Below are 12429 nucleotides of genomic sequence, written 5' to 3' on the forward strand. Positions count from 1 at the left end.
GTATTTATCTAATGTACTGGTGATTCTTAAAAGAACCTGACTGAATGAAGCATTTTTTCAACTTTGCTCATTTTTTTAAAATAAAATATTTATTTATTTATTCATTCATTCATTCATTCATTCAACAGAGAGAAAGACAGTGAGAGAGGGAACAGAAGTGGGAGTGGGAGAGGGAGAAGCAGGCCTCCCGCCAAGTCAGCTTTGCTCATTTTGGAATAGTTCATATGTACAGCAGAGAGCTCAAGTCACAGGATCACAGAAGGTCAGGGCTAGAAGAGGCCTCAGAGATGAAACTTTCCAATCCCCTCATAATGCATATGGGGAACCCAGGCCCAACAAGGAGAAATGCCCCTCCAAAGTTCTGTCACCAAAAATGGCAGGGCAGTGGCTCTCTGTTAATAACTCAACATGTCTGTGGTGGATTCTAGAACATTTCAACTAGAAAGTAAAACTGGCTTCTGCCTCTTCTCACTCTGTAATTTTTTAGATCCATAAAGACCTATTTACATAAAGGTTAAATTTTTAACTGTCCCCTCAGATTTTTTTTTCCCTCCAAAACAATCCAGCAGGGGGCAACAAACTTAAATATGGTTCCCAATGCTTAAAATGATTTTTTTTTTTTTTAAGATTTTATTTATTTATTTGACAGACAGAGATCACAGGGAGGCAGAGAGGGAGACAGAGAGAGGAGGAAGCAGGCTCCCTGCTGAGCAAAGAGCCCAATGCGGGGCTCGATCACAGGACTCTGGGATCATGACCTGAGCTGAAGGCAGAGGCTTTAACCCATTGAGCCACCCAGGTGCCCCTTAAAACGATTTTAAATTCCAAGAGGATGCACCCTCATCTCTAATTTTGTCCTCCACCACCATCGCCTCCAGCAGTAACAGTTGTGGATTTTAGTGTTTTGCCGTGTGTATATGCTATATATTTTTGTTAAATCTCATTTAGTCCTCACATCAGTATATCCACATATAAGTTATATATTATCCCCATTTTATATGGAAGGAGATTTAGAGAGATTACAAAATTTGCTTAAGGACTCACAGCTAGAAAACAAAAACAAAAACCAGAATCCAAATCAAGGTAATCAGGACTGCAAAGCACTTAAACATATTGAAGTTCCTCAGGGCCTAGCTGCTTGAATATGAGTTGGTAGAGCTTGAGAAGGAAAATAAAGGTAATTAAATGAATCATATAAGAAACATAATCTAAAAATAAAATGCCGGGGCACCTGGGTGGCTCAGTCAGTTAAGCGTCTGTCTTCAGCTCAGGTCATGATCCCAGGGTCCTGAGATCGAGCCCCACATCGAGCTGCCTACTCAGCGAGGCACCTACTTCTCCCTCTCCCACTCCTCCTGCTTGTGTTCCCTCTCTCTCTCTGTCAAATAAATAAATAAAATCTTAATAAATAAATAAAATGCCTATTATTTTTAAATTGCCACACTGAACTATTTTCATTAGGGTTACTAATGACCGCCATGTGGCTAAATGGTCCTTTTTGAGTTCTCTGCTTTCTTGACCTATCAGTGGCATTTGACCCTGCTAATCATCCCTTTTCCTTGTTTCCAGGACCTCGCACTCTTGGGTTTCCTCCTAACCTACTGGCTGCTCGTTTTCAGTGTCCTTCGCTGGCTCTTCCTCTTTTCCCAGAGTTTAGTACTTGGTCCTCTTCTCTCGTGTTTCCACACTCACTCCAGTCACATCTCACCCAATGTCATGACTTGAGGATGGCATTTAGATGTCTATCTCTACCCAGATCTCTCTCCTTGGAGATCCAGACTCTCATAATCAGTTGTGTCCTGGACATCTCCATCTCTACATAGACATCAACATCTTGACTTAACATGACCAAAAACAACCCTTGATATCAGCACCCTCCAGGCCTGCCACATTCTCAGCCTTTTGCCTCTGTTGATGGCAAATCCATCTCTCACTCATTCAGGCTAAAAACTAGAGTAATCCTTGGCTTCTCTTTCTCTCACAAGTGAGACTTTGGCCCTATCAATAGAATGTAGCCAACTCTAACCACTTTTCACTAATTCCTCTGCTACCACTCTGGTCAGAGCCTTCATAATCTCTCAAAAGGATTATGACAATGAGTTATCTTAAGATGTCTTCCTGCTTCTACCTGTGCCTTACTGTAATCTAGTCTCAACACAACAACCAAAGAACCAAAGTGATCTTTTTAAAAAAGGCAATTAGGTCAGATTTTTTTTGTTTTCAACCCTACATTAGCTCCTCATGTCAGAGTAAGACTCACAGGACTTGCAGTGGTTTACAAAAAGCATAAGATCTGGCTCCTGTTTCCTCTCCAGTCTCATCCGGTACTATTTACCTTTTCCAGCCAAGCTGGCCTCCCTGCTCTTCCTTCCAGGAACACTAAGGGCTCACTCTTGCTTGGGGAGGGGGGCGGGGGTTGGGTTCCAGCTGCTTACTGTTAACCACTTGGCTAACTCCTCACGACCTTCAAGTCTTTGTTCAAATCTCAGGTATTATTAAGGCTAACCCCATCATCTTGTTTATATGGCAACCCCTCCCCCTACTCCACCCTCTCAGCACTCTCATTCCACTTTGCTCAGTATTTTCCTATAGTGGCCCTATGCACTCTTCACCTTCTAATGAATTTTATGATTTACTTATTTACTGTGTTCATTGTTTCTCTTTCTTCCTATCTCTCCTAGAACACAGACTCTATGAGGCAGAGATCTGTCAATTTTGTTCACGTGCGTATTCCCAAGAACTCAGAAACTGTGCTGAATATATTGGTGGAATTAATTAAAAAGTCGAAAAGTTTTATTAATTAACACTAAAATATTTAGCAACAGACTACGATGCAAGTTATCCCAACTTTCAGAATATCCTGCCCCACAGTAGGTTCTCAATAAATATTTGATGACCGAACCGGGGTACTGTCATTTGAAAAGGAGTCTCTGTGCATATTTCCACAGCGTTTACTTTGTAACAGTTGGGGTGTATCTTGAATTCTGCCTATTCTGTATCCCAAACCCATTTTCCTTTTCATTTTGCCTCCTTCTACTTCAGGAAAAAGTCCTGTAACTTCTATTCTGTAGAGCAGTCACTTTTGTTCTCGGAGTTTTTCCATAAACTCTATCACCCTGAGAGGGTGAGGAGCTAAGATAACATGATAAAGTTTCAAAGAAAGAAAAACAACTGAAGTAAAGGCTGCTTCTGAGAAATAAACCTTGGCAGAGACGGTCAGCACGGTTTATTGACCATCAGGCTGTACAAAGTAGTGAGGGCTTATGGGCAGCTCCATGACTCCAGCTGTGCGAACTTAAACTAGTTTAATTCCTCTGAGGCCTCGTTTTCTCATCTGTAAAATGGGGATAACTCACAGGGTTTGTCGTAGGGATGAAACGAGATTGATATAGTGTGAAAAACCAACTACTCGAAATAGCACTAAAAAATCGAAGCTATTATAACGAAAGGATGAAACTGCTTTTGCACCAACTGGAAGGAGGTTGTTAGGGACAAAAGGTTCATTTAAAAGAAGGTAGAAAAACGAGTAAAGAAGAGAATATGGGCTTCAGGCCGGCTGGTGGTAATTAAGAGCTGGAACGGCGAGCAAGGCCTTCTCTCTCCGGAATCCCTCGGCCGCCAGAGAAGCGGGCGCCAGGGCTCTGCAAGGCGGGAGCGGGGGCCTCGCAACCGGGAGGCGTGCGGCAGGGACTGGCTGTCGGTCTCGCCGGCCGCAGCTCGAGGGTCCGGAGACCCCCGGGCGGGGCGCGCTGCGGGAGGGGCTGCGCCTCCTACACCTGCCCCCTAACTCCTGCGGCTTTACCCACCTGGCGACCCCTCTCCCTCTCCCGGAACCTACTGGGAACCCGGCAGATGCCTCGCCTTCCTTTTCCTTCCAGTCGCCGTCCCCATCTTTTCCCCGCCCCACCCGCCCCTTCCCAGGCCCCAGGACGTCTCCTCCCTCCCTAGCGCCGGCTCCTTCCGAAGAGTTTGGTTTGAACTTTTGAACCCACCAATCAGCGCCGCGCGCCCTCCTCTCTCCGGGGCCGGGTGCGATCCGGCGTCCTGCCCGCTGCCCAGAGCTCGGAGGCGGGGTCGCAGCGGCCGGGGCGGGGTCAGGGGCCCGCCCCCAGGCCACGTGGCCGGGGAAGGGGTATATAGGGTGCCTCGGGGGCGTTCTTCCCACTTACCACTTCTCCCCCGGACTCCTTGGTAGTCTGTCAGCGGGAGAACCTTGTCGCCGTCCCCTCGACTCCTCCAGCCCCAACGAACCCTATAAGTCTCAGTCATGGTGAGTGGAGGGGTCCTGGGGATGTGACGTGGAGGTGAGAACAGCCCGAAGGGTCGGTGGAGCCCGGGTGCACGTGGGGCCGCGTCCCGGACGCCTGCGAGTAAACTGGCTTCTGATGACCGGGTTGGGAAAGCCGAGTTCACCGGCAAATTTATGTTCAGGCTCGAAAAGGCGGCCAGGACGCTGCCTTTGGGGAAAGTGGAAAGCCCTCTAGATCCCAGTAAGAGGGCATCGCCCCAGGGCTCGCCACAACCGAAGGCAGACCAGGGAGCCGTCACATTGGCCCCCAGAGACTTGTGAAAACTAAAAAAATCCCTCCCCTCCATTTCTCTAAACGACATCACCTTCCCGGTGCCTTAGCACTCCGGTCCCGAAGGTGCATCCACTTCTGGCGCCCGTCTCCGGCGTCCAGTGACTCCCCGCTGAGTCACCTGGGGCTTGTCCCCGGGGAGAGCTTCCAGTTGCGTCAGTCCACCTGAAGGATGTAGGCAGGCTGCTCCTTTTAAGGGAATTATTAACCGCCACTTTGTCTAATTTTGCAATTCTAATGTTAATGCAATGGGATGTTTATAGCTGAAGCTTTGTGCTTAGGCCAGGTTTTTAAAAACTAGTCTATAAAAAGTTTCTTATAAAACCGTTGAGGAAACAAGTACTAACAGTGTGTTCTTAGAGAAGGTCTGTTAGAGGTCTACCTAAAAGAAGTCATGCTGTTAAGCCAGGATTTGTGTATTAAATGTTTCAAAATAATATCTTTAAAGAAAGGGGGATACAGTGAACAGACCAGTCACCCTCTTCAGAGACTACCTCTGTTGTCAAAACTAAGTCTGGCTGTAACATTGTTTGAGTGCATTTCAGCAAGGGAGGTGGAAAGATACTGGTCAAGGAGTGATTCAGAAAATAGTGGGGCTTTTTAAAGAAGGGCAGGAGAGCAAGAGCAGCACACGGATTTAGGCAAGCACTGGCTATATTAATAGTTTTTTTTTTTTTTAAGGTGGCTGCTTATCCAGTGAAAGCTAGACTAAGTGAGTTGATCACCTGTATCTTCATCTCCTGAGTGGCCAGGAGAGAGTGGAGGGCAGGTAGTGACCATGGTCTAAACAAGAAAGCAATTAAGAGGGGCACCTGGGTGGCTCAGTGGGTTAAAGCCTCTGCCTTCCGCTCAGGTCATGATCCCAGTGTCCTGGGATGAGGCTCTCTGCTCAGCGGGGAGCCTGCTTTGTGCTCTGTCTCCCTCTCTGCCTATTTGTGATCTGTCTACCAAATAAATAAAATCTTAAAAAAAAGTGTTGCACAGCGAAAGTTGTTTTGGGCTCATAAGTCAATAGAAGAAACACTTCATTAGAATGAAAGGCTTTTCTCAAATACTTTGTCTCCTTGGGCCTGGAGCTGTCAGGAACCGCACTCCAGCTTTCCTGGGCTGTAGAATTTCCAAAGTCCAGTTAAAGGTAAACATGATGCAATGGTAAATAGTCATAGGTTCATTAGAACAACCAACTCCCCTTTCTCCCACAGCCCTAGAGCTGGGCGAGTCAATGCAGGTAATCATGAGCTCGGTGCTGTGGTGAGGAGACCATGGGAGTTTTATGAGGAGTGTAGGCGGGAGGGAGGACCATAGGTCAAAGGTTCTGGATGATTGGGGTTTTTAATTATCTCAGCTTATGAAACTAGGCCCTTTGAGATCTTAGTGGTGGTGTTTTCTCTAACTAGTTTCCTGTTAGCAGCTTTTAAAAACTTGAAACCCTCATATTTGGGGAAAAACCAAGGAGGTAGATATCTGGTGTCAGTATTTTGAAAGTCCTCTACTAGTCTGCAAAGTAATCTGACTTACGGTGAAATACAATAAAGCACCATTTTTTGTCTTCCTCTTAAATCTGAAGGCAAAGATTCTGTGTTCACGGCCTTGCTTTACTAGGCAGGAATGAGTTTGGAAACTTATAAATGATCTTGTTCATCAAGTAAAGGAAAACAGACATTTTCCCAATATCGTTAAATTCTTGACGCCGAAGGCTTTTTCCTCACAGTACCAGAGATCTCGTTTTGGTAGGAAACTACTTAAGCTATTAGTCAAGTCTCGTTCACACTTCTGCCATTTATTTCCACGTGTCTTCAACCCTCCCTATTCAAGATGTGTTGATAGTATAGGAAAAATGTTCTTCCTTAAGATTAAGTTCTTCCACAGGGTTAAAAAGCTGCCTCTGACCACAGTTTTTAGAATACAGCCGGCTGCTGCTTATCTGGCATTTTCTCCGTGAGTCATGTGGCTGTGGTTTGCTGGTTTAAGCTGGTTTTAAAGGGAGAGGCAGAAGCCCTTGTCTTTTAAAGAATAGGATTAAAGAGGGACCAGAATGAGCTCAATAGTTACACAATTACACAGAATGAATCAGAGCTCCAAAGGGGAATTCTGCATGCCTTTAAGGAATCGTGGCAGGCATATTTCCCAGGAGCTGGGGGAAATGTATTGCTTTAGCACAGCTTCTGTCTTTCTAAAATGGTAGAAACCTGACCTTGAATATCTAATGTGACTACAAAGCAAGGGTCTGATCTCTGGTCCTGCCTAGTAGTTCATTAACATATCTTTGGTTTTGCAAAGCATTTTCTCCGAATTAGTCACCAAAGGCTCTTGCTTGTGAAATAACCTTGGGCAGGAGTGACTTCCAGAAAGGTGATTATCTATCCTGAAGGTTAATTAGTCATTTAGATGTGAATCATTCATAAACATCCCATCTGATCTGTCCTATTCTGGTATTTTCCTTTCTTCTTCCCACAGCGTGAGTGTATCTCCATCCACGTCGGCCAGGCTGGTGTCCAGATCGGCAATGCCTGCTGGGAGCTCTATTGCCTGGAGCACGGCATTCAGCCCGATGGCCAGATGCCAAGTGACAAGACCATCGGGGGAGGAGACGACTCCTTCAACACCTTCTTCAGTGAGACGGGCGCTGGCAAGCATGTGCCCCGGGCCGTGTTTGTAGACCTGGAACCCACAGTCATTGGTGAGTTGGCCTCTGTAGCCCGGTGAGCTCCCCCTGGGGTCTGGGACAGGAGGTCTGTCTTGAGGCTCCAGGGACCCCGTGAGGTTGAGCGGGCTTGTGCAGGTGGTGAGTGATGGGGGGCTGCTGTGTTTGCCTTTTCCAGATGAAGTTCGCACTGGCACCTACCGCCAGCTCTTCCACCCTGAGCAGCTCATCACAGGCAAGGAAGATGCTGCCAACAACTACGCCCGAGGGCACTACACCATTGGCAAGGAGATCATTGACCTTGTCTTGGACCGAATTCGGAAGCTGGTAAACATAGTGTTTTATTTAAAGTGGGGTGAGCGTTTTCTTATAGTTTGGTCTCTCTTAAAGCTGTAAGAATCCTTCTTTGCACACTGAAGTGAGCCGTTGAGTGCTCACTAAGGAACTGGATTTTGAACCAGATGGTCCTGGGATACGCAACAACTATTTGGGGCCGGTTTAAGTGCTCCATTGCCTATTTCCCTGTCTTATAAGGCAGACTTGGGCAATTGCTCGAGGCAGTTAGGGCAATTTACCTAAAGTCAAGGTGAGGACCCAGGAGGCTTTTAACAGTTTAATTGATGTTTAAGATCATTAAACATCCTGGTTCATAGTAATCAGCTTCCCTGCTTCAAGCTCCCATGCCCCCTTTTAGGTCATCTTAGTCACATTGAGTAGGTGGCAGACTGTGACATGTACTGATCAGGCTCCTAAAAAACAATATTGGATTACCTTAAGTTTGGTGCTTTGTAGCAAGACAGAAGGGTCAGAGCACAAGAAGCCAGCATAACCCTGACTAGAAATGGCAGACACTGGAAACTTCTAACAGCACTGACAGTGGAATCTCGGGAGCTCCCTTATTAACAGTAGCTACTATCCATTATTGAAAGTTGGAAAGTATTGAAATCTAATCATGGGGAGTGGTAGGCTTTCTTTTCCACTAGAGCTCAGGGCCATGTGGAGTGGCACCGTGGCAGAAAAACCTTAGGCAACAGTATTCACATCCGTACAGGTGATTAAGTGTTTTGTTTGGGTCACTTTAATTAAGAGTCCAGCAATCCCATGACTCTTTGCTCCTCAGGCATGTGGGCAGCTTATAAGTAATTAACCAAAAATCAAGAATAAAAGTTTGGGTAGAGTAGCTTGTCAGGAAAATCACATTCTAAGCCTAGCCACAACTGGTCTAGTCTAAAAAGAAGGGCCTTGGGGCACCTGGGTGGCTCAGTGGGTTGAGCCTCTGCCTTCGGCCCGGGTCATGATCCCAGGGTTGTGGGATCGAGCCCCATGTCGGGCTCCCTGCTCAGTGGGAAGCCTGCTTCCTCCTCTCTCTCTGCCTGCATCTCTCCCTACTTGTGATCTGTCTGTCAAATAAATAAATAAAATCTTAAAAAAATATAAAAAAAAAAAAAAAAGAAGGGCCTTGTTTCGTTCACTTTTCAGACTTCTCCAGATGTTTATTATAGTCTTCCTGACAAAGTTGGGGTTCTGGTTCCTCTGTTTACAAATCAAGCTTCAGCTATAAGCACTAAGTTGGAACATCAGGACCTGCCTTTAAGGGACAAATAAACCTAGTAAAAACCCATTGAGGGTCCTGGAGTAAAGTTGATTAACTACCAGAACACCTGTATTTGTCCTTGGTGTTACCACTGTGTCCGCAGGAGGATTAGTGGATTTAGTTGGTACTGTGAGTCTGCCCTGTAACGTTGATCCCATTCAGAGTATGGACCTGCAGGACAAGTAAACTGAGGGATTGGTAGAGAATTCCACAAATCTCAGCACTTTTTTTGTTTGTTTTAATATTTTATTTGACAGATTACAATTAGGCAGGGGGGCAGGCAGAGAGAGAGGAAGGGAAGCAGGCTCCCTGCTGAGCAGAGAGCCCGATGTGGGGCTTGATCCCAGGACCCTAGGATCATGACCTGAGCCAAAGGCAGAGGCTTTAACCCACTGAGCCACCCAGGCACCCCAAATCTCAGCACTTCTGAGAAGTGAGGATTGTCAGGTGAGAACTTTGAAAAGTCTCATAGAATGGCAGCTTGTTAACAAGAATGGTGCAGTGAAGTGGTGGAAAGCCCCAGTGACATTAGGCCTCGTGGAGCTGTGGTAGCATGTCCGCTTTTGCAGAATCCGTAGACTTCTCTGATAACTAGTGTTTACTGTGTCAGGCTCTCTGACAAGTACTCACTTAATTCTCAACACGAGGTAGGTTACTATTCTCCATTGATAAATGCGAAAGCTGAGATTGGGAAATAAATTTGATCAGAGCCATATAGCAAGGAACTGGTAGAGCCGGATCCGGACCCAGCCTGACTCCTAACACCAGGGCATTGGAACTTGGCTCTTCTGTCATATTCCAGCTTGGAAAGCAGCTGACAGATCTTTATAAGACCTCCATTGTCGGGAGCTGGTGGTCCCAGACCTGTCCTTAGCTTGGTAGCTCTCTACCTGTGAGACATTTCCCTTGCCTGTAGTCACTGCAATGGACAAGGGGGCCAGAGGTTGCCTTCCCAGCAACTGAAACTTGGGCCTTGCCCTCCTGATTCCTCTGTGGAAGTGAGGATGGTTCATTTTTAAATAGCTGTTTAGCAGATCTCCACCCCCCCCTTCCAAGAACTGTGAAAAGTTTCCCTGAATTTGAGCTCTTAGAAGCTCGTTATAAATGCTGTCCTAGCAAATGCTGTTCAGAAGATTAAAGAAATTTCAATCGGGGGCACCTGGCTGGCTCAGAAGAGTGCTCGACTCTTGATCTCAGGGTTGTGAGTTTGAGCCCCACATTAAGTGTAGAGGTTACTTTAAAAAAACTTAAAATAATTTTTTAAAAAATCTCGATCAATGGCATTATGGATTGAAAGAAGTCATTGCAGCTTTCACCAAGGCTAAAATTAAAACTTTTCTTTTACAGGCTGACCAGTGCACAGGTCTTCAGGGCTTCTTGGTTTTCCACAGCTTTGGAGGGGGAACTGGTTCCGGGTTCACCTCCCTGCTGATGGAACGTCTCTCTGTCGATTATGGCAAGAAGTCCAAGCTGGAGTTCTCCATCTACCCAGCCCCTCAGGTTTCCACAGCTGTAGTTGAGCCCTACAACTCCATCCTCACTACCCACACCACCCTGGAGCACTCTGATTGTGCCTTCATGGTAGACAACGAGGCCATCTATGACATCTGTCGTAGGAACCTCGATATCGAACGCCCAACCTACACTAACCTTAACCGCCTTATTAGCCAGATTGTGTCCTCCATCACCGCTTCCCTCAGATTTGATGGAGCCCTGAACGTTGATCTGACAGAATTCCAGACCAACCTGGTGCCCTATCCCCGTATCCACTTCCCTCTGGCCACCTATGCCCCTGTCATCTCTGCTGAGAAAGCCTACCATGAACAGCTTACAGTAGCAGAGATCACCAACGCGTGCTTTGAGCCAGCCAACCAGATGGTGAAATGTGACCCTCGCCATGGTAAATACATGGCTTGCTGCCTGTTGTACCGTGGCGATGTGGTTCCCAAAGATGTCAATGCCGCCATTGCCACCATCAAGACCAAGCGTACCATCCAGTTTGTGGACTGGTGCCCCACTGGCTTCAAAGTGGGCATTAATTACCAGCCTCCCACTGTGGTGCCTGGTGGAGACCTGGCCAAAGTCCAGCGAGCTGTGTGCATGCTGAGCAACACCACAGCCATCGCTGAGGCCTGGGCTCGCCTGGACCACAAGTTTGACCTGATGTATGCCAAGCGTGCCTTTGTTCACTGGTATGTGGGGGAGGGCATGGAGGAAGGAGAGTTTTCTGAGGCCCGTGAGGACATGGCTGCCCTTGAGAAGGATTATGAGGAGGTCGGAGCAGATAGTGCTGAGGGAGAGGATGAGGGTGAAGAGTATTAGGCTGTCTGCTATGATTTTACACTCCGTTGTCTTGGGACTGTCTTTTTTCTGTTCTGGAAGCTGTCTGTCCGTGGCCCTAACTTGTCAATAAAAGTGATGTTTCTGTTTTAAATATCAAGCTGGCTTCTGTATCATGGTAATTACTAGCCCTACTTACTTAAGGCCAATTGGGAGTGGAGGAGGCTGGCAGAGGCTCTCCCCAATCATTGGAGCAACACTGTAGGTGGCTTCTGGGTACCATGCACTGTGCTAAGTGGTTTGTTTGTTTCACTGAAGACCCGATTGATGAGCAGGGATAGAATCCTATTGCCAGCAAGGCAACAGGCTCAGGTTGGGCCAGTGTTTCTCAGGCTTCAGTGTGGATGTGAATCACACATAGGTATTAAGATATGGGTCCTCATCTGTAGGTCTGGAGGGGAGCTTTAGAAAATAATGCATTTTTTTTAACAAGCTTCCAGCTCCTGCTCTTGGTCTGCTAGGACTGCCTGTGAAGTAGCAAGGCAGTTAGGGAACCTACCTAGTAGGTGGTAGAGCCAAGATTCAAGGAACCAGCCAGGGTGCGGAATGTATTGCTGTCAGGATTTAAGAACGTCTTACAGTCACGTGGGAAGGGCTGGGAACTGTGCTGATTTGTTCCATACTTAGCAAAGCCTACAGTGGCAAATAAGATTGTGCCTCAAGAAGTTACCACTCGGAGAAAGTAGAGCTTTCTTCACAAGTTCTTAAGAGTGTTGGTACTCGACCCAGTGGACATGATGCACGTGTAGGAAAGCTTGGAGAGGGAAGATCCCCTAATTGGGACCCTCTTCCAAGTACGTGTTAGAAGCAGGGTGGTTCTTGATGAGGTGCAGGTGGGGCCAAATGGCTGTGTGATGGGTAGTCAGGGACCCTTAGGAACATGGCTAATAAGGTGGAGCTGAGCAGTGGAAAGGGTTGGGCCTCCGGCGGGAAGGAAGAACCAGTTCCTGTGCTTGGGTGCCGGTCCTAGCGGGAATGCCACCCAAGTGGCAGGGGATGGGTCCAGGGCTGCAGATGTGTCCGCCTTTGCTCCGTGACTAACCATACTCCACTGGGGCTCCGTTCCCTCTTTCTTTTCCCGCTGGTGTTTTCACCCCTGACTCTGAGGAAGGAAAGCATCTGAAAAACAGGCCTGTTCTCTCTGCGAGCACAGTACCGCCCCCTGCCAAGGTGCTTCAACTTAGGATCCCGGGAGGCCCTTAGAGCTTTCATTGTTAGAGCCCCTGTGGTCTTCAACGCGCTTCGGGGCAAGGTCCTGAAGATAACCCGGA

At 47.1% G+C, this 12429-nt stretch overlaps 1 protein-coding gene across 1 annotated transcript; it reads left to right on the plus strand.

The window, feature by feature from the left end:
- The first annotated feature begins 4161 nt into the window (after positions 1-4161).
- Positions 4162-11252, plus strand: LOC111157791 (tubulin alpha-1C chain). Its single transcript, XM_022519430.1, has 4 exons — positions 4162-4270; positions 7038-7260; positions 7403-7551; positions 10166-11252. The coding sequence occupies exons 1-4, from the start codon at positions 4268-4270 to the stop codon at positions 11138-11140; spliced, it is 1350 nt and encodes a 449-aa protein (XP_022375138.1). The 5' UTR covers positions 4162-4267; the 3' UTR covers positions 11141-11252.
- Positions 11253-12429: the final 1177 nt, after the last annotated feature.

This window comes from Enhydra lutris, unplaced genomic scaffold, assembly GCF_002288905.1.
Source record: "Enhydra lutris kenyoni isolate GAN:26980312 unplaced genomic scaffold, ASM228890v2 scaffoldscaffold56, whole genome shotgun sequence".
Lineage (NCBI taxonomy): Eukaryota > Metazoa > Chordata > Mammalia > Carnivora > Mustelidae > Enhydra > Enhydra lutris.

Excerpts from the sequence above, each read along its gene's own strand:
- LOC111157791 (XM_022519430.1), top strand. Across the intron at positions 7,261-7,402 it reads CCTGGAACCCACAGTCATTG|ATGAAGTTCGCACTGGCACC; the intron begins GTGAGTTGGCCT and ends TGCCTTTTCCAG. Across the intron at positions 7,552-10,165 it reads TGGACCGAATTCGGAAGCTG|GCTGACCAGTGCACAGGTCT; the intron begins GTAAACATAGTG and ends TTTCTTTTACAG.